We start from the raw sequence: 22,131 nt of genomic DNA on the forward strand, positions 1-22,131 counted from the left end.
GGATGTTTCGGCGTGGGAGTGTACACATAGTCGAGTAACAAGATGATAAATGACATTTTAATCAAGATGAGACAGACGTGAGTGGGACACGTCGGTCGGCGATGTAGGTGAGAGTGCTCCTCGTGCTGCTGGCATTGCTGGCAATATTAGCAATGCACAACCGCAAAGTTGCAAGGGTAAACTGTCCAAGGGAAGGTGAGAGGGGGGAGGAGTGTTCACTGCTCAGTTCAGACTAGTTCAGACAATCCACCGTTGAGGGACGCGTCAAGTGCATTAGTAATTGCGCGAGGTGACGCCAGCGCCACCGTCACACACCGTCACACATCGTCTTTTCTTTCCCCACGATCCCCACTCCAACTCGCTTCGAACGCGCTTCCAACAGTTCCAACTCTACCCGCTCGGCCGCTCCATGCTTCGCACAATGTGGAGCGACTGAAGCGCCTCTGCACTCTAAATTCGATCAACTCCTTGCTTACTCACTTGACTCATTCGACTCACTCTTAGCTTACCACGACCCACGCTCGAAAGTGAGTTTCAAAGTTGCAACTTGCAAGTACAACGCTGTTCACATAGGAGACTGGTCGACAGATTCGGATATAAACAAGAGTATGGATAATCGAGCAATTATTTTTATCCTTCTTGTGGTTAACCAATCGCACAGTTTTTTACGTTATTTCTACCTTAACGCCGGTTAGTTTTAACGGAAAAGTGACATTTATGATAGTAGAACCGCTGTATTTTGATAGAAACCACATTGAAACGATCGAAGCTTGTGACTGAGGAGAGAGAAGGTCACGATTATTATTCTGCATGAATTCTCTTGCGAAAAGTATAGACGGAGTTTAATGTAATTAGAGCGCTCGATATAAGGGAGAAAATAATTTTTTGCGGCCCAAGCCTCGCTATATCGAGGTCGTTAGCTCTTCACGACGACTCATCTATTTCGAGTGTTGGGCCGTTGCGTGCCTCTCGTCACTCTGCTTTATTAAGCGTTGCGCCGCTGCTTTAATTACGCAATGAGCGAGCAAAGCAGACCGAAGGTCGTCGCTGCTGCTGCTCAACGAGACTTTGCGGCGAAGCCTCACAACCAGCAAATGACAACAATATTCGATACTCTTCTCTACGTCTTGTATTATTTATTTATTTACCTTAGAATGTAGCCCTTATTCTAACATCTTTACAAATTTCATGACTACCTTCCTCCTATTTTGTTATTTCATACTTTTATATGCTAAAAAAAAGATCTGCGAATTCTGTATTATATAGCTCAATTTTAACTCATGCGATAAATCATTCAAATTTTCAAGAAAGATATTCAGGAACTAAATAAAATTTTAATTGTTATTTTGGTCATAGTAGTTTTCGCATTTTTTTATAATTTACAAGGTTTGCCTAAGCATAGAATCCAAGTGGGCAGCTATCAAAAAAATCATTATATTTCTTATTATTAATATTTATAAGAATCTGCGATTATTGATTTGTGTATTTTCAGTACTATCACAGCGAACCGTTAATACAAAAGTTTTTTCTAACGAAACGTGACTAATATTATAACTACATGACACTACGATTAATAACTTGGAATTCGGTTTGCATAAACGTGAATACTGTTTTCTTCGAGTCTTCGTTGCTCGAGAAAAAATTAATTAAAACTCGGATTGTGTCAAAGGTGTCGTTGCACTCAGCCCACTTGTGACATTTGCCAATAATTCGTAAAACTGTTCATTCCATTCCTGGCTGAACGCTCAACTATTTTCAGTCGGTTCTTCCATCAGCTGTAATCCACTCTTTCTGATAAATTTGAGGAAATGGCTAATATAGCGAGTATCTAACTTCTTTCTATTGAAAAATGACTTATACGTTGCAATTAATTTTTCAATTAGAATCACTACTGGAGACTCAGCTCTAACACAAGGTACAAATTGACAGAATCGTTTTATGACGCGAATACTGCATCGTGAGAGTGACATCGAGTGCTTGCTATAATTATGAGTGGCTGAATATTTGTATTTATTGTTAGGCATCGGTTTATCAAGAATGAGAGGTTAAGAAAGCTATTATTACATTGCATAGCATAATCATACAGGTTACTTAAGTGTGTCATGGAATGTAAGGCGAGTAGCTGCAAGTGCAAACACGCCTTTTAGCTCAAAATGGGACAGAGTCATCGGCCAGGAATAGATCATTTTAATAATGTACCTGCTGCTGCCCAGACTGTCTAAAAATTATTAATACTCAACAAATTCTACGAGTATTAATTTTATATTCCTTTAAATATAATTAATGTGTTTTGAGGAGAAAAATGAAAGAGAAGCATGGATATGATTACACGGAGAATAAATAAGATTTTATTGTGCCAGTCTTGTAGGGACTACCATTGTTAGCAAGACACGTGCACCTGGATGTTGTTAATGGAAAGAGAAATTGACGGAAAAGGATCGCACGATATATCGAAAGAGGTATCAAGTGGAAAGCGGGACGAGGATATACAGGAGTGTGCGCAAGCTTTCATTCGATGTTATACCTGCAATTGTGTTTAATATTGAGCATATAATACCAGAGTTGTTTAATACAATTTTCATTGGCTCTCGAACGTATATTATAATAAATTTACCTTTATCCGTAAAAACTCTCGAGTTCTTTGGCACTTTATTATGAAACCTGGAAAATTCTCGTTTCTGTTCAATTTATACAACTTTAATCATTAAATCTATCGTTTAACCCTCGCGTACACCGTTGTTAAAAAAGGTTTTCAAATTTATTTTGCCAATCACGAAGAACGAACGTTTTTTCTCCCTGAATATTTGCACCTATATATATATATATATTTATATATAGTTAAATCTTGAAATATTTTCTGTTTTATTGTAAATGAAATTGGTATATAAGAAAATATCTAGATTTTGGGTATTTCAGTCTTTACGCAGCGTCTAATCGGTGGAAGAGTTTGCAGTTTGCACGCGTGCTTCGTAAAGGCTTGAAAGAGTCGCAATAAGGTTAAAGCTCGCAGACGACGAGCTTTTATGAGAAAGAAAGCCGATCAAAAGGTCAAGTGTACATAACCGTTATATTTATTTCACTTTGCGTCTCAATGCATCTCGCGCAATTGAATACAATTACGATGCTAAAGCTCTTTTAATTAACCAACGATCAAAGTGCTGTTAATCGCCCTTTGAAACAATTATAGCATCAGTGAGTCTATCGACATTTTATTTATAAAAAGCACATTTTTCTGTGCAAAAATATAGTGTATTCCTTCGAATAATTCAAACGACGCGGCCTTTCCTCCTTTATGAGGCGACCTCTCAGCTCGCCAATATACTTGCAAAAATGCCAATTAAATGTTAACCAAAGCGTTCGCATAAAAACGGTGTAATAAACCGTTGCCTTATTATAGCCAAAGATATTTTTTTACCACCGAAGATAATGCTACATTATTACGAATTTCTCTCTCCTTTCAACGCAAATACTTTAATGACCTTCTAATTCGACCCTTTACGAAGGGAAATAGAGAATAAGCACGGGTAAAATTTCTCAGGAACTTCAGTGCGTAGGCGCAACATCGTCCTATTATGTCGAGATAATGCAACGAGGAGAATGTAAAAATGGGTTTATTGATAAAATTCTGCCCTTCGTCCCTCTATATATCGACGGGAGCCAGAAACGAAGGTAAGCGTGTTGTGCTGCTATACATATATATATTTATATATAGCGAAGGATGGTTAAAGATGATAAGAGTAAGAGACATTGGCTTTGATAAAAGCAGAGCGCAGCTGTTATGAAAAAAAATTCAATAGATAGCATACCGTTCCATAACACTTGCGAGTCAAGAATAAATATTGCAACAGATGCAATGCTCTCTCTCTCTCTCTCTCTCTCTCTCGTACTCTTCTATTTATTAAAAAGTCAGCAACTTTTGTATAACGCTCAACTGATATTTTCTCAGAGATACGTGCGAGACTTTTTATTTAAAAAAGAAATTATTAGTTCCAAATGACGAAAACGTAAATTCGGTTACGTTTAAAATCGTTTTTACTTTTTGGATACACGACGAACGATCGTTCGGTACATTTTTTTTGCAGACAAATATTGCTGGTAGGAGGGTTTTACAAGGATCACCATGCTAACATCCAATCGCACAATCGTTTATTCCTCAAAGCGGCGTTTACGCTTGAATTCTCGGCTCGTAAGACGTACGTATATATATATAATAAGGGCAAATGAACTCATTTGGAAAGAAATTTTCTTAAGGGCGTCGGACGATATCAAGCGATTGGAGTAATTTACCTTTCGAGAGGGGTAGTTTTCCCAAATAACTACGCATTCAACCGATGTGAAGTTTGCACCCCAAATTTTAAACATGGAAAAGAACCAAACAGTTCTAGTAGCACCTGGACAAGTTCTACAGATCCTTGCTATTTTTCAAAAGAGTTTTGCAGATTGAACTGGAAAAACTGTAAAAAGATGATTTGGCAGCTTCACTTTCTCTAATATTCAAACGCTTATATCCTTTAAAATAAAAGTCCTATCGATAAAAACTAATAGACATAGTTATACAATTCTTTGGGGTACCACTAGAACTCTAGTTAAAAATAAAAAATTATAAAAAAAACAATTTTTTTAATTTTGTTAATTTTCGAGTTTTAACTAGAGTTCCTATGGCACCCCCAAAGAGTTCTATAACTATGTCTATTAGTGTTTATCGATAGGACTTTTAGTTTAAAGGATCTAAGCGTTTGAATATTAGAGAAAGTGAAGTTGGCACCCCAAATCATCTTCTTACAGTTTTTCCAATTCAATCTGCAGAACTTTTGTGAAAAATTGCAAGGAACTGTACAACTTGTCCGGGTGCTACCAGAACTCTGTGATTTTTTTCCATTTTTAAACTTTGGGGTGCTAACTTCACACTGGTATATATGCATTTAAGCTGTGGATAACGAGAAGCAACGCACAGAGCTACCTTTCTTGCGTATATCGTGAAACAATTAAATTTTATTCGACTAGAAAAACTTATTCAATCGTACCAACCTTATGCCCTTGAAGTACTCATTAACATTGTTACAAAAATCATGTTAATCCGTCCAGAAGAAAAAATTCAAAAAGAATCCTAAATAGTCTTCGAGAAAATACAATAGATTTGCAATTCGTTACAAAGAATAAATATTATGTTGTTCGTCAAAGCACTATTGCAATTTGAAAAGAAGGGACCTTCCCCCCTCGGCTATAAGAAATTGTTCAAAGACACCGCTCGTGTCTTTAATGTACTGGTTAAAGGCATCGTAAAAACCATATTAAGTTGGTCGAAAAGAAAGATTTCAAGAAGGATCAGAAATAAAATCTCTAATTAATGATAATACTCTATAGTTTTGCCATTGGTTGTGGAATAAAAAAATGAAAAATTCTGTGTGTCTCATAGAGGAGCGAAGTTTCAGTAGTCGGATGGAAATGGTAGATTTACGAGGCACACAGGCATTATAATGGTTGATGCGTGATTTGTCAGAAGGCGATTGTGGTGTGCGGAGATGGCGCGGTATTGCAAAACATCGGCACGGTCGACCGTAGGAAGAGAATGAATATTTATATGGCAAGTATCGCAGGCGACCTTGGGAGTAACGATAAACCGTTTGACTGCACCGTTTCGTTGCATTCCGCGTCGGCGAGACGCTAGCAGCACAGAAAAATCTCTCTGCTCCGCGAATGCGTAGAAAATTGAAAGACGCGGACGTACGTGAAAAAGACTAGCTCGTTCAAGCAGAGATTCTACCCGATACACAAGTGGCAATTACCGAACCGTTAACGACGATCGCGATTAGATCATTTCACGTGGACTAGGAAGAACGATTTTTAAACTGCCCGCCACCATAATTACAGGGCTTCGCACACTTCCTTTATATAAATTGCTCTTTCGTCTTGTAAATGATAAACTGCTCTATATTGTTTTTTATTTTACGATATTTCTCACTCATCCTATAGGAATGAAGCTAAAATGACAAAATGTATAGCACATGGTAGATTCGAGTGTATCTTACAAATAATTGTTAATTGAACAATGTGATTGTTAACTTTCACGAGTTCTCTCTCTCTCTCTCTCTCTCTCTCTAAAGAGAGAGAGAGAGAGAGAGATGAGAATTTAAGTAAACAAAAACAGTTGAAGCGATGCATCTCCTTTAGTTACGAATAAAACGAGTCATTAACATTTGTATACCTCTCTACTCTGTCCTTTTCCTTGAATAGTCAAGTTTTTACTCATCTGTTTTTCATCTCTTCGTAAAATTCGTTTTGTATATTTATATCGCTAAAAACATCGAGTATGAAAGAACATAAGGCTGTAATTAGTGGAAAAGGAGATTTTTAAGGAATTGTCATTTTCAAAGCAGCAGCGAGAATAAAAGTATTGATGCACCGAGTGTTTTGAACGTGTCTTTCGTGCACTTGTGGTGAATGCGACATATTGTAGGTGTAAGAACAGAGACGCTGGGTGTCAAATGAGTAATGGAAAATGCAAAGCTGCTTACACACTTTTGCGCTCACACTCGTTCTTCGGTTATATCGCTAAGTTTAGCCGTGTGTAAACTCGGATTATAAGTGCAGAATTAAGCAAATATCTCACTGTATACAGTTTACACTACATGCGTGTACGATATATCATCTATGGAAACGCCCACTTTGTCGTATTACATTGTTTACGCAGAATTAATGCTTTTTTAACAATAAATTCTCGTTAACTGTATATATATTTAACTGATTGATTGATGACACTTGTACGTTACGACTGATATAATCAATGTGGTTTTATTAATAGAAAAAACCGATATATTTAGTGTCGATTGGTGCATGGATTATGAAAATATTCTTTGGTATTAATTGCCTTATGCTATTTTCAATAAATTGATATTGCGGTTTACTCTCAAAATACGATAAAATATTAAAGTGAAGTGGGCAGTGATAGAAAAGCGATTATTTCTGTAAAAGTTTGATAAAATATTGAAATGTGCAGTGTGTAGTGTAATTAAAAATGTTTAAATTGGTAAAAATTCGTGTTTCAATTGAAATTATAGTGAATGTTACCAGTGAAACATTGCGTTTGTTGTTTTGTGTCGTGTGCTTGTGAACTTACAACGGCCAAAGGCAAAAGTGTCAAGGACTTTGATAGCCTGTAAGTCTAATTGATTTTATATTTAAGCTGAAAAAAAAAACTATTAATTTAACCCGTTTCGCGCGCGGCCCAAAACGGCAAAATTAAGGGTGGTGAATCCAACATGGTGAAACGTCTTTTGACATGTACAAAAACTGCTAAAAAACGGTTAAAATTTGAAAACGAAAATAAGTTTGATTTAGCTGCAGGCCTTTGAATTGAAAGTAACACTTTTCAACAAGAGGAATACCGATTTTCTAATAGTATTTGACAGTAGTATCTATCTTGAAATAATTGAAAACATCGGAAAGAGCAAAAAATTATCATTTTCTCTTTAAATCGTCGCCATATTGCCGTACGCCATATTAAATTTTTCTATTTGGTCTTGCGGACTTTAAAGTAAATATTTATGTGCCGCCTATTTATAAAATTTAAATATCAAACAAACCGCATTGGGCGATACGTATATACTTGCTGTCTCGACACTACCGTGTCTCTTGATATACCTATATATATAAGTGGAAAATGGACGTTATCTCCGATCTCACACGTGTATTGCGATGGTTGTTGTTGAGTTTGTTTTTCCGAGGGAGGAAAGGAGGAACGAGTAGGTTGTTGCATTGGTCGGTTGGTGCTCTGCCACCGGGAAACTGGTTTTCAGTTTCGGAAGAGTGTTGAAATTGTCAGACGGTGACGTCACTATCGTAAAAAGAGCGAACCCTCGTACGGTAATGACTGGATGAAAAATCATTCTGCGCCCGGCGGAGTCGCGAGGCCAATCATTATCGTCCGTCTACCTGTCCTTCCGTGACGATAAAAGCAGAGTCACGTTGCACCGCTCGCTCATTTTTACTCTTGGCCCCTTAAACTTTTTCCACTCTGGAGACGACGCCATGTCGAACACTCTCGCTAACCCCCTTTCCCCCTTCCCATCCCTCTCCCCACTTTGGCCTCTTCCGTTATTTTTCTTCTACCAAACTGAGGCTTTAATAAACTAACTATACACATATAAATATAGATGAAATAACAAAAAAAAAAAAAAAAAATTGTGTACACAAGTTTTAAACGTCGTGAAAAGAAAAACTTTGCAGTATTTTCATAATTTTAGAGTTAATTTTCATTTTTACACAACATCACCATGACATTATTTTATAATGCACGTGTTAATAATCGAGTGGCATTAATATGTTGAGATCCAGTTTATTTATGAGAATGCAACATCATTTTGCTCCTGATCTAAAAATTAATGACTGATACAAGGGTGAAATGTACACGTGTGTGCATGCTGCTGAAAGCATATATCGATATCCATGAAGCTGCGAACGTAAAGTTTTTTAATGCGTTTTCTGTTGGCTTTTAACAGTTTCCTATACCCAGATGCCACCGGATGTTGCTCTCATACTAACAAAGAGTTATGATGTTGCACATGTATCCCACGCAAATACACGAAAATAGTGTTGTCCTTGATGTTGGTCCCTGAACTCGTGACAAAAAAATCATCGCATCAGTGATATTTCTGTGAATTATATTCTCAACGGCCGAACCATTTTAATGAGTCACGTGTTTGTTTTCTCTTAAGTCAAGCCACAGATTCGTATTTTTTTACGTCCATCTTTTCTTATCCTTCGTTTCAGGACAAACGCAAAGCCTTCTTCGTTTGTGTGAGAACAGAGTCTATGATGTACAAATATTGATTTGGACAAATTCATTAGTCTGTTTCTTTTTTCAAATAATTCCCAACATTTGTGATATTTTACAAGTAGCTTGTATCGAAAGATAAGGAAAATTTCAATATTTGCTTAAATAAGGTTATTGCCAATTGCCAGATGTCACTGAAATATAACAATGATTACTTTGTTGAATTCAATGCAATTCTTTCTCATATAGGACAATGGTAAACGTTTGCCTCACAGGTGTTCATACATGAAAGATAAGAAATTCAAGTTTTCTACCTTTTTCTTTCGAGTTTCATTGTTTTTTTTTTTTTTTTTTTTTTTTAATTTAACCTTTATCGAATGTGACTGTGCTATAGTTGGTGGTACTAATGATTTCTATGATTTTTAGATACATTGCACAATTCTGTCAAACCGTTAAAACAATAATACAGAATATATAGATTGATTGTTTACGCGTGGACTACTGCACATATGCAATTATGTAATAAATCAGACTATATATATAATTAAATATTTAATATTGTTCCTCTATACACATTTTGAATAGAAAAAAATGTGTAGATCCAATTAGATGCTAGTTTTATTTCGTGTGTATAGATTATATACTAAGATCTATTAATCTAGAACTAGATCTTTGGACCTTCGAATGTTTTATGCATAAGCGTTAATGAAAGTCAAAGTATCATGTAAGTGGAACAATAGAATATTCAAGTAAGATCTATGTATTTGTGCAGCTCATCGAAGTCATTAGTTTTGTAATAATTATAATTACAATTGTTAAAAGCCTATAAAAGTTTCAGTATACGCAGGTACTTTGACTAAAACCAGTCTTGGATATTGAAAAGAGTTTACTTCATTAAATTTCTAACAAATTCCAAATACTTCGTCATTTTCTATAGCAGCTTGTAGTGAAAACAAATTAATTTGTGATGTATTTGTTTACATTTCAGACGCATGAAAAAGACATTGATTATCATTTTTCGAATAACAGTAATTCTTTGTTAAATTCTTACGAAATAGCCAAAAAAAACAACATATTTGACAACAAATCCAAAATGAAAGCACATCCTCCATGTCGAAATTTCATCACAATTGCAGCATTTCTATAATTGAATCTCCAAGTGGAATTGATGCTGCTCAAGATCAAGACCAAGCTACATCCTCTAAATTGTTCAGTAGCGACGAGTTTAAAACGCGTGCCTCTCATTTTCCTGCAACATTGTTTCGCATTTTCCTCTTTCCCGATAGATGTTGCGCCGCTAACAAAGTCAGCCAACGAGCGTCAACGAACTTACGTAACACTATAGTGTACATTGTTCGTTCGAAGGCAAGAAGGTCATTAGTCACGACGACGCGAATGTCTCGTTCCGACCTTTCGTCTACCAGACAGTTAAAGATACTGATTTCGTCCACTTCCACTGAGAGTCGATTTAAAGTGAGCAGCGCGTCTGGTCGACTATCGGCGAACCTACAACGTTCATCCTTCTTTCGGAAGCTTCCAGTCCGAACGCTTCCTCCGCGATGACCTTCGCACTTTCGTAATTAGACGAGTGAAAGTTTGAAACATTAAAGGATTTCCTACGACCAGCCGGTGTGAATTTGCCTAATATTCAACATTTGCGATAAAAATAGATCAAGGTAGACACTCGTTATTTATTTAAGGTTTTTGCCGCATAATACGGTACACAATCAATGGAGAACCCCTATTTTTACATCATAGCCAGTGGAGGCTCGCAATATCCCACTGATATTAAAGTATCGATCATTGCTGAGACGACCATTCATTCTATCGACAGGAGAAAAAGCCAACGGACAACGCGACAGCAATATCGACAGAAGCCCACGCATTCACCGACTATCGTGCATTTTCTTTCCCATGGAACTCTCTTCGGATGTTGCAAAATATCGAAAATAAACTCTCCAATCCGCGTAATTAATAAACATTCGGTCGATTTCGACGAAATTGTTTATCAATGCTAGTACGGTTGGATATGGTATAATATATGCAGAATATTAGGAAATAATTCGTATTTGTGGAGATCGAAGCAGTGCGTGTCTCTGCATGCATATAACTCGAATCTCCAGAGGTTCGGTGGTACACTTGTTGGAACGTGTACTGCATGGTCACGCTGCAGATATCGTGACATCCGCAGAAGGAAAGTTATAAGCTGATTCGTATGCATTTTAAGATACTCAGCATTTCCGCTATTTCCTCCACGATACACTCGCCATCTGCTCTAGCTAATCACATCACGATCGACCCTCTTTATAAATATAGCACTATATATACCAATATTCCACGGTACACAATCCTCGGATTCGATTTGTATGCCAAATTGCCACAATTCCAAGCACGCACGACTGTTTACTAATGATACGTGTATATGCACAGCTTCCAAAATGTTCAATCTTTGTTGAATTGATTCGAACAGCGAGTACTTGGATGTAATTTGTACAACAGGCTATTTCTAATGTATTGAAATATTCGAGAAAATCTTACTGATATTGCGCGTTATTCAAATATATTTCTAACGAAAAATTATAGATTTAAACGGATCATATATTATAAAGAAATGAAACAGTTTTTAAGAGTGTTTGAATATTAGGAAATTCAGAATTGATAGATATTTAAACTATTTCGGAAACAATCAATTTCGCCTGTTTTCATAAATATTAAACTTTGGCAAAACTTTAAAATACAGTAACTTACAAAATACTGCAAGTTGAAATAGATAGGTGCAATATTAAAGTTTTTATTCATTCATCTAGTTAACTCGATAAGAAAGACTATATATCTGGATTCAAAAAGGTTTATTATTAATTAATATTAAAATCCGTAAAAAATGTAACAATTTAAAAAATATTAAAATAATTGATCAAGGGCATTGCACTAATGACGAAATGTTAATTGCAATAAAGGAGGAGGGGGGATGTTTGATACTTTGACACACCACTGTGTAGCATAAGTGTTGCCTAGAAAAAAGAGGGGGGGGGGGGGGGGAGGGAGTTGCGAGTATATTGATGGAAGGAGGTGAGAGTCTGAGCAGAGCCGCACGGGCTTTGATAATGCTTGCACTTCACGGCTGGTTCACATCGGTGCCAAGGTCTCGGTACGCGCGTACGTCAACCGTGCGTTAGTGTGGGTGAGATGTTGAACATCAGAACCAGTCATCGATGCGAAACTCGCGTGATGCCTGTATTCTTTCTTAGCCTATTATACCCCTGTATGCTCTCGTGATCCATTGCACACACGTGCAAAATGCGTTGGCAAACGTTCCTCATTTTCATACACGACACACCGGGGTCTAGGCTAAACAAATAGAGTCGCGCACAGCTCATAATCCTTCAATTTTCCATCTTTCTTCATTCTTCTACCCCTCCCCCCCCCCCCCCCCCCCCCACCTCCTCCTCCCCATAAACACATCTCACCCATTCCCCTCTTCAACACACACACCGTGTGCGACCAAACCTATAATCTCTGAGTATATGTAACACGTGCTGAAATTTCTCACGTCAAGCTTGTTTATGGCAATGAGATAAAACACGCGAGAATATCTTCTTACCTCCAAACGTTTCCAAGTTTTGAAAAAAAAAATCAACGTGCAGTATTATCATCACCTACTATAAAACTCGTGTAATGAACGATGACACGTTATGTGTATTTTATTGGAATATGGTTGGATAAGTGGGCACTGGGTAAATAGGAAACTTGTAATAACTGGGATATATACAGCTGAATCCTAGTACTTTCTGCTGTCACAACTAAACTTGCGTAAGTGGAAACTTTGCTTACTGAAATTCTAAGAGGGTATCACGAAATCTCATATATCCACTTCTCCCTGTGTATTGTAGCTGCTCTAATGTGTATATCATATTTATCTCGGTGTAAGCTTGTAAATTTTGCAAATATGTGTGGGCAATCTCGCTCGAACAGAGTATTCTACAGATTAAATGGAACTTACAAGTTTACCAAACGAGGCAACATTTAGTTACCAGGATTACATGTTCCACTTTCACGGTCCTATTTGTACAAATGCCCTTATATTTCTGCTTCATTGTACCCATACAACAACAAGTATATAGAAAATACGTTCCTACACAGCTCTTCTTATGCTGCAAATTGCTTCATCACGTACAATCATAGAAAGCTCTTCATAATGAAGAATTTCAGTAATTAATCGTTGTTTGATTAATTTCAGTGATGACTCGACAAGATTTTCTTGACATTTAATTAAATCTACTTTCAAATTACGTCGTGAATACAAAGAACACTTTCATTGCTGCCATGTAGATCTGTTATATCCATTTCTCTATATTTATATGTAAAGAATGTTGATTTTTTCTTTGCAATCTTTAGATGTATATCTATATCTATATAATTTTGAATTAAACGTAGCACGAACAAAATTAAATTTTATCGTTCACTCTCCCATATAGTACGATTATATATCCAAAAAAGGAATTTTTCATTACATTAAACTCTTATCTGCATTTTTTAAAATTATTCACGTTTTACGTTTTCCACTGCGCATATCCTTTACGTAGATTAATCGATTCGTTTAATCTAATCGCCTACAACAGCAATAATACATTAATTACTCCGGTGAATCGTTTGCTCGCGATTGAAAAAAGAAATATTACGCTATATTACATAATAATGAATAAAGGTATAAATCAGGAATATTGTTTTCCGAATTGGAGTAAATAGAAAATCGTGGGCGGTTAATCGAGACCGAGCTACATTAATGAAAACACATGGATCGTTTGTGCAACGCTCTAATTGCTCATCGATAGGAATTTAACGTAAAGCCTTCGCATTCCTTGTTAATTTATGTGAAAAAGAGGAAAAAAAAGTCGATAAAAAACTCATCGCGAAGAATATACTACGCAAGATCAAGCAGAAGCCAGGACAAAAGCAATATTGATTACTTTCCAACGAGTTCCTGCTTATTCGTCCATCTAACCTGTCGTAAATATTGTGTAAAATGATACTGCACAAATAAATATACTTCTCTTGTATAGCTCCTACACAGAGGACAACTGCTGTTTACTTATTTTTGTAAATATCATTCACCCGTTTGTTTGTGTTCCTTGGAGAATTTGTAGCATAAAAATTACTGTTCGTAAAATATTTAGCTGGGAGCATATATATATATATATGAGAAAAAAGAATAATAAATATCATTACGTAATTATACTCCTTATACAGTCATATATCGTTGTGTTATTTGCAATCTCACTTTTATTTACTATCGTACGAAATGGGCGATTTGTAATATCCTAGATTATACCTAAACACACGATAATTCGTGGAAAATAGAATAACGGTATGATAGAGGTGACAATGACCCCCTTTTTTAACGAGCAATAATATAGGTCGAGTTTCTTACAGTGTCACCTTTCAAACAAGCCCTTCCACTACTGGCGCCTGTTGAAATGTAACGATAACGTACACGTTAAATTTATTGAAGCAACATTAACGACTATACTATATAATGAAAAAATTAAAATAAACAGTGGCAAGTACATAGAAACTAGGCCAATGTAACAGATTGCTTTGTTGTTTAAATATATAGTTTTTCACATAAACACAGAGGAACACCATAAATTTAATACTTCATAAGTTTGTTTACACTTCTACAGATAAAAAAGAAAATCCTGAAATCATTCTTCTCCGAAGACTCTACAGTTGATTACACTATTTTAACCACACTTTCTAGTAGAGTATAAAAAATATTAGTTTTACCACCCGCACGTAAAAGGTATTCTTTAATTCTCGTCTATAAAAGAATTAAAATACTCCATGTAGACAGAACGATAATTATCATAAAAACTGCATAAAACTTGTTGTGCACCAAAGGTACAAATGACGTTCAAAACAAGCTGTTATTATTAGTAGTGTTTATATTCCTGCGAATACGGAGAAGGTTGGGTTTAGAGGCATTTCCACAAGAATTATGCAGAGAAAAAAAAGAACACAACAGTGGTTGTCCTCTGATACAGACTAACTGTAAAATAGTTTCTCACATAAACAGAAACGTACCACAGATTTAATACCTCTCAAGTTTATTTACAGTTTTACGCGTGAAAAAGAATATCTCGCAAATACTTTTTCTCCAAAAATCCTACAAATCGCTTATTATTTCAATAAAACTGTCCATCGCGATAGAAAAAATTCCTGGTGAAATTTCCTCTCCATCCTCATACAAAAAGATATTCTTTAATTTCGTCTATAAAATAAACTGTACCATAGCGACACAATGGTTGGAACATAAAGTTTCTGTGCACCTAAAGTAATACTAGATGACGTTGAAAACGAGCTGTTATTAGAGTGTAGAGTGTTTATCTTGTCGAGCAACGAAATGTCAGAGCGAGTTTCAGAGGCATTTTCACAAGAGCGAGGGAAAAATGAGTCACGATATTACACAGTGGTTATCGTCTGATAGGCTAACCGTGAAACGTTACATAAATAGCAATGGCTAAATGTACGGGTCGAAGGTCGATTATTGAGACTCGAATGGTGCATGGGATTTGAAAACGGTGTGTACCTGGCTGAATGCGTACAATTTGTAGCGAGGAAACGGGGGGAAAGTGACAGATAAGAAGCGGCGGCAGTCGCAGAGTCCTCGTTATCAGTCTCGCTCGACTTTAAGGGTTTTTTCAGGCAACGCCAAGGTCACGCGCCAATGCGCTTCGTTATCTGCGCTCCTGGTTGCGACTGCTGCCTGCCTGCTTCTACGATTTATGAGCCATCTCGGTCTTTATCAGGCGTCCTTATTACTCTATAGCACGCCTCGAATCTCTCTTCGTCCACCTTCAAATTACGCTCTTCCACACGAATGCTCACCTCGCTCTCTCATACCTCGCAACTCCTAAACAACCCTCCATTTTACTTACACCAGCTCTCTCAAAGCAGCGCTCGCTTTATACGCCTGTAATAAGTCCCTTTTCAACTTTTATACCGACCTCCTAGAACCTTCTTACTCCTATGTCTCAAACACGACAATTTCAAAAAGAAACAACGTCCAACTGCTATAATTTAACTTTACTCGTATTATAGCGTTATATATTTATATAGTGTTAAAAGCTTTGGAAAACCTCAAGCCAGTGGATAAAGATAAACCTTGAGGTCGATGTTAACTGCTCGTCTAGCGGCAACCTGCTAATTACCGTCGTTCGCATATAAGTTAAAAATTCAGTTTCGGTTAGTATGGATAGTTTGAGCGTTCTAATTTGAAACACAGATATAATTATTCCTCTGTTCAAATCTTAATATTTAGCACGTACACACGAATGCTTTTCCTCTTTGAGTGTACAGAAATGTCGTAGAAATTATTGCAATTAATTTTATCGTAATGCTCTTATATATAATATTTATTATATTATTATTCCAATAAAAGCATATATACGACTTTCATCGATGATTCGAGGAGAATTACGAGGTAAAAATTAATTTGAGAAATGAGAGAATTTTGTGGAGTTATTTTTCAGGTAGATTAAGGATGAGATGGAAAATTGTTGGCAGCTCGTGCCAAACGTTCGTGTCAGTGGCACGACTCGGGAGGTTGGTTATAGTGATGACGGATCGAGTGTCAGAATTTACAGTAGTAACAGCTACTAAAACAATAAGAAATGCGCTGCTGCTACTGTAGACTTTGACGGTTTACTCGTCTTCACTCCTCGCGTCCAGACATTCGCCTCATACTGAAAAACTGACATTAACGTCTGGCCTGCTGCTATAATTTTCTGGTGCAACGCCACGACCGGTAGAAATGATGTGAAGAGGTGTTTATAGAAAGTGTACAAGTATATACGTACAAGTATTGCCACGGGCCCAGTGTTGGGCCTGAGTCCCCTGTATAATCGCCGTCACCGACATCATTGGTTTCTCCTTTTTCATCATCTTGATCTCCTTATAGCTGATTTAATTCACTCTATACACTTATCACTCTCTATAATAAACAATTTTGCATTTTGCAACTGACTTAAACGATGCTCCAACTAAGTTGCATCATTTTTCAAATTTAGTTCTTTCTTCGTCAACACCTTTCTCTATCCCTTATACGACTCTGAGGTATTTCTTTTGGTAACTATTTGGTATGGTTCACTGTACTTTACTTCTTTAGTTCGAATCTCATCCACCGCGAGCAATCGACAAGTTACTCTGTTTGTAAGAAAATCATAAAACAACATAATTAGATTGTTTCAATATTTTCATGAAAAACTGCTAAAGTATAAATATGTAAATATAAATCTCTCCATGTCATTTTTCGTTCTTAAGAAAAATATTAATGATAAATTGTTCAGTAGTATTGGAATTAAAGTGTGAGCAAGGTAATTAATTTGTGATATTAATTGCTAGGAATTAAGCTCCGATACAAAATAAGAATACGACAAGGAAATAAATGCATTTTCTTGCAGCTAACGAAACACTTGGAAGATATTTTTATATCATATTAGTATATTTTAAGCAAAGTGAAAACGATTTTATTTGCCAATAATTATCACACATGTATACGAGTGAAATTGTGTGATGAATGATTAAAAATGCTCCAACGTCTTAAAGTATAAAATATTTTGAGGTATGATTTAATAGGATGACAATAATTTCATCGAGAGATACGGTAGAGCGTTCGCTGATGGTTGGTTTAATACATATAATAAAATGTTTGATTATTATCATCGTCTCTTCTACAGCGAGTTTCAACGTCAGAACCTCAAAACCTCAAACCCAATTTGAAACCGAATTAACTTAATAAATATACTATGATGCTTCAACTAAATTTTCATTTACATATATAATATCCCTACGGAGAGTCTATGAATATATACATAATGTCTAAAATGCAATACTGAAATTCAATAACTGCTTGGTCAATTTCCTGACAAAAATTAAGAATTTAAATGAATTCTCGTCACTTGTCCTTATCGAGCAAAGTGCCTAGCTCTTAATTAGTCACAGTCTCAAGCCAACTATTAATTAATCACCAAATTTAACGTCCATAATCATAATAGAATAATAATTATTATCGTTCAAAATTCAATTTTTCAATTGCATAATTTCGACTACAAAAAAACACCACTGTATATCAAAGTAGAACAATTTTCCTGTGTGACTTGAAATTATAAATCATCAGCCACACATACACACACACACACAGACACACACGAGTAAATCTCCAAACTAAAGACTACATAAAAATGCTCTAGGTAGTTTGTGCGTTTGCGAGTAAAAATTATTAAAATGAATTATTGTATCAAAAACGATTGATAATTAATTAAAAAAATAAAAAACTAGTGAGACAAACATCTTGAAATTAAAGCGTTGCGATGGATATTAAGTTCTCGAATTGGATACAAGATTGAACGAGTCGTGCACGAAAATGGAGCTGTGTTGGGTGAGTGAAAGAAAAGAAAGGAAGTTTCGCGGTTCTCGCAAAGGTCCTGCCAGGAGAGACTCACGCGTGAAGGATGTACGCAAAATCGGCGAGATCAAAAGACTGTTGGACTGACTGTCAGGAACGCTGCTACCCTCGCAATATTTTACGCTTTTTACGCGTCTCGAAGAAAGTCTCGATAGTCAGGCTGCTAAAAATTCGTGGGAGGGAGGGGAGGAGTAAGGAGCCTGTCCCTCGAGAGGATCCCGACTTATCAGGACCAGACGGAGAGATAAATGCTTCAGCCGCGCTTACGCTTACGCTTATTCTTCTCCTGGCAACAAAAAAGAACAAAAAATCTCCAAAAGCAATAAGAACTGCCATCGATTATCATAATCTCTTTAACCCACCAAACTTGTATGAACCCTCTCACCCACCTTAGCGACACAACTCTCTCTCTCTCTCTCTCTCTCTATATATATATATATATATATATATATATATATATATATATACCGGGTGGCTGTTTAAACGCGATCAAAAATCTATTTAGGATAGTATTTATAAATTTAAGAAAATAATTTCTATTTGCCATTTGTAAAATTACTCCTTATTTGAATTATTAAACATTTTTTTATTATTTAATTACAGGAGTTCTATATATTGATCTGAAGAATATTTTAGAGAAGGTTGCTCAATGGATGAAGATTGATGAATTGCTCTGTAAATTGAGAATAATTGTACAACCCATTGACAGTTGGTTGTTATAATAAATTTAATTTTGTTATTTTAATGAATAATTATTAATAGTTTGCTAAATGTTTCTCAGTGTACCAATAAGGAGCAATGAATTAAACAGTTTTTTTTAATATTCAAGAACTTTTATGTTAAAGGCTACTTTTAAAAATGGTATAGGAATTTTATTTTTCTAATTATCTAAAACTATTCAAATTTATAAAATGAGCCATAGTTGAACGGTCTCCCGGTACATATATATATATATACCAAAAATTATTGCGTCCTTCCAGTAGATTCAATTACGTAACACCTGCGAGAAGAAGGTAAGAAATGGAGAAAATGTTGAAAAAGGGTGATGTGAATATTTAATTTGGTCGTTGGAACAATGAATGCAATTTGGCAAATAATAGAGGAGAGTTGCAAAAATAAAATAGTGGAGGATTATTGAGAGATAGTTGAGAATAAATGATAAGGTTCCCAACGGAGAGAAAATAAGAAGGCAGTAGTCACTCTATGTGAACTTGACCAACTGACAACGACTGCGTTGCTGTGGTAAAGGGATTTGATTTTATCCTCGTCGAACCGAAGAGGATGGGAAGAACAATGCTTATGTAATGCGAGACATAATAACACACGGCACACATACACAGTTGCGATGATGTTACGTTAGTCCGACCGCATCTCCTATTCTTCTAGCTCTTCCTACTATAATACTAGTATCTAATACAAAGTTACACAGTATACACACACTACGCATCTGCAAATAATCTAATGCTATTCGTTAAGCTATATATATATATATATATACACTATTAAATGTACAACAATGATGCAATAGCCAAATTTAAATACCTCTAACATTGTTCGAGTCAAAGCTCTTATAATCATCTATTATTTTATACTCTACGTATTTGCCAAAAATGTGTTATTTACGAGACTAAAATAGAAAATTTTAAGAGACAAGTCTGACAAATGTTCTTGGGGAAGGATTGTTCGAGTGAAAGGCTGAAGAGTTGATCGATGTTTCGATTGTTATATAAATATGCAAAGGTGTGTATATTAAGTTGAGAAGAAAGTGGAAAAAATGCTGGGTCAGACTCTCTTATTTACGTTTCTTTATCTTTCCTCTGGAGCATCATCAATCTGAGAAATCTACTCATCTATCAAAAGGCAAGAAACGGTTAGTCCGAGGAAGAAGGACTCTGTTGCCTGTGTACGGTTGATCGCCTAATGTCGAGGTCGAGGTTCAAGGTTACCGTCTCGACTAAGCCCGGCCTAGAACACGCCGGAAGACGGATCGATATACCTACCGACTTTGCCTTGCTACCACCTCTCGAACAGAGTAAACCGCAAAAAACAATAACCCGAGAAAAATCCGCCAGACACTCGCAGTTGCTCGAAAAGCCACAAACCGAACCACGCTTAAAACCTAATAAACCTCGCCAAACTCTCAAAACTATTCCATCATCTACCATGAACAATTTTATCGATATATATACAAGTGATTTAAAAATTTCAATTATCGAAAGAAAGAGAATGCACGACCATCGAGAGATTTAAACATTTCTTCGGTTCTTTCGTAAACCTGTCCAAAAGCTATCGAAAACTCTTCTATCGCGATCTAAATCCTATCCGGTGAATGGAAACAACGATTAATTCGTCGCGAGGGAATAATGCACTAATTTTAGTGTTCCAATTTCATTAGAGTGCCATGAATTTCGATGAAATCTCGTCGCGTTGGTATTTATTTATTGACCACTACTACCATCAGTCGTTTGACTGAATAACGATGTACGTAATACCATTTAAAAGCAAAATTATTCATAATGCATTTACAATGTGAATTCGACTGATTCACGCTTTTAATGTTTTTGTCGGTTCCGCCTGAAACCCCTGCTCTTTTCACTCGACTGTTTAATTGTCTCGCAATGCGTTACAGGAGAGAAAAATTAATGCCACTGTTTGAAATTGCACTGCTGTTAAACATAAAGCTTTCTATCGCACCATTAATTATGGCAACACCCCAGCTCGCTTCATAAAGAGCCTCGAGTAATTCTGCATCAATGCATTTCATGCATCGTACGAAGAAAGCATATGTTAGTTTGACCTCGAGCAACTGCGCAGGAGCAGCATGTAGTATAATCAATTTGACCATCTACTAACATAACTAAGATTAACGAGTCGACTACCTTTCATATCCATTACCAAACTCCTCGTCATAGAAAATCTTTGTGATATTTCGTGAAATACAATAGTTTGAGAAAAAAATAAACTCCAGACGAATAGATTAATAGATGAAACGTGAATGAGAACGTCGATACAATAATGTGATAAAAGGGACGAGTAGGCAATTTACTCTGTGAGACTGGGCAACAGCCAGTGGACTCGAAAAATTCTTCAATGTAGCTCGAGCAGCGTCGATGTAACAGCTGCAGAAAATTATTGGGGCTAGAATATATAGTATTGGTAGTAAAAGTACAGTCAAGGTCATCCAGGATCCTTGCACCAGTAGGATCCAAGAGCAAACCAGTGAATTCTAGAAATGATTCGTATATTCTTAAGAGGAATGAATGACTGTGCAAGTACTGCGCAGTCTCTTGCTAGAAAAACTCGAATCGATGTGCAATGATGTTGTGAAAATACAATAGAAACAAAGATTTGTACCAAGGAGTCGATGAAATATGGTTCGATGTGTATCGAAGCTTCGGGAGAACGCGGTCACAACACTTTCACAGCGAATATCAACTGCAATACAGTTGCAGGAAATCACTGATTGGATCCAGAGTATGTACTAGTAGTAAGAGTACGGTCGAGGTCAGACAGGATCTCTGCGTGAGCAGGATTCAAGAGCAAACGAGTAAATTCTACGAGTGATTCGAACATAACACGAATAGACCACTGTCGAAGCACTATTCAGTTTTCTCCAGGTAAAAAATTCAAATCAATGTGCAACGATGTTGTAAAGATACAATTCAGAAAATATCCTGCGGAAGAGAGGGAGTGTACGATAGGATTTTCGACGTGTAACGGAGCTTCGCAAGAATGTGGTGAGATTTTCAGAACGAACGTCGAGTGGAACAGTTGCAGAAAATCATTGATTGGAACCGGAGTATATACTAGTAGTAAGAGTACAGTCAAGGTCAGGCGGAACCGCGGCACAAGTAGAGTTCAAGAGCAAAAGGGGGAATCGTACATTATACAAGCT

The 22,131-nt window shown here is 36.4% G+C and overlaps 1 protein-coding gene across 1 annotated transcript in view; it reads right to left on the reverse strand.

The window, feature by feature from the left end:
- Positions 1–22,131, reverse strand: part of usp (ultraspiracle) — a 41,998-nt gene that overhangs the window by 17,296 nt on the left and 2,571 nt on the right. Inside the window, exon 2 of the mRNA XM_066730228.1 lies at positions 16,630–16,975. Coding sequence (XP_066586325.1) covers positions 16,630–16,714 — 85 coding nt within the window. The 5' untranslated portion in view covers positions 16,715–16,975. The remainder of the gene's footprint in view (positions 1–16,629; positions 16,976–22,131) is intronic.

Source organism: Prorops nasuta, unplaced genomic scaffold, assembly GCF_024137725.1.
Source record: "Prorops nasuta isolate Cenicafe-Biocafe unplaced genomic scaffold, Cenicafe_Pnas_1.2 PNAS00008, whole genome shotgun sequence".
Taxonomy (NCBI): Eukaryota; Metazoa; Arthropoda; class Insecta; order Hymenoptera; family Bethylidae; genus Prorops; species Prorops nasuta.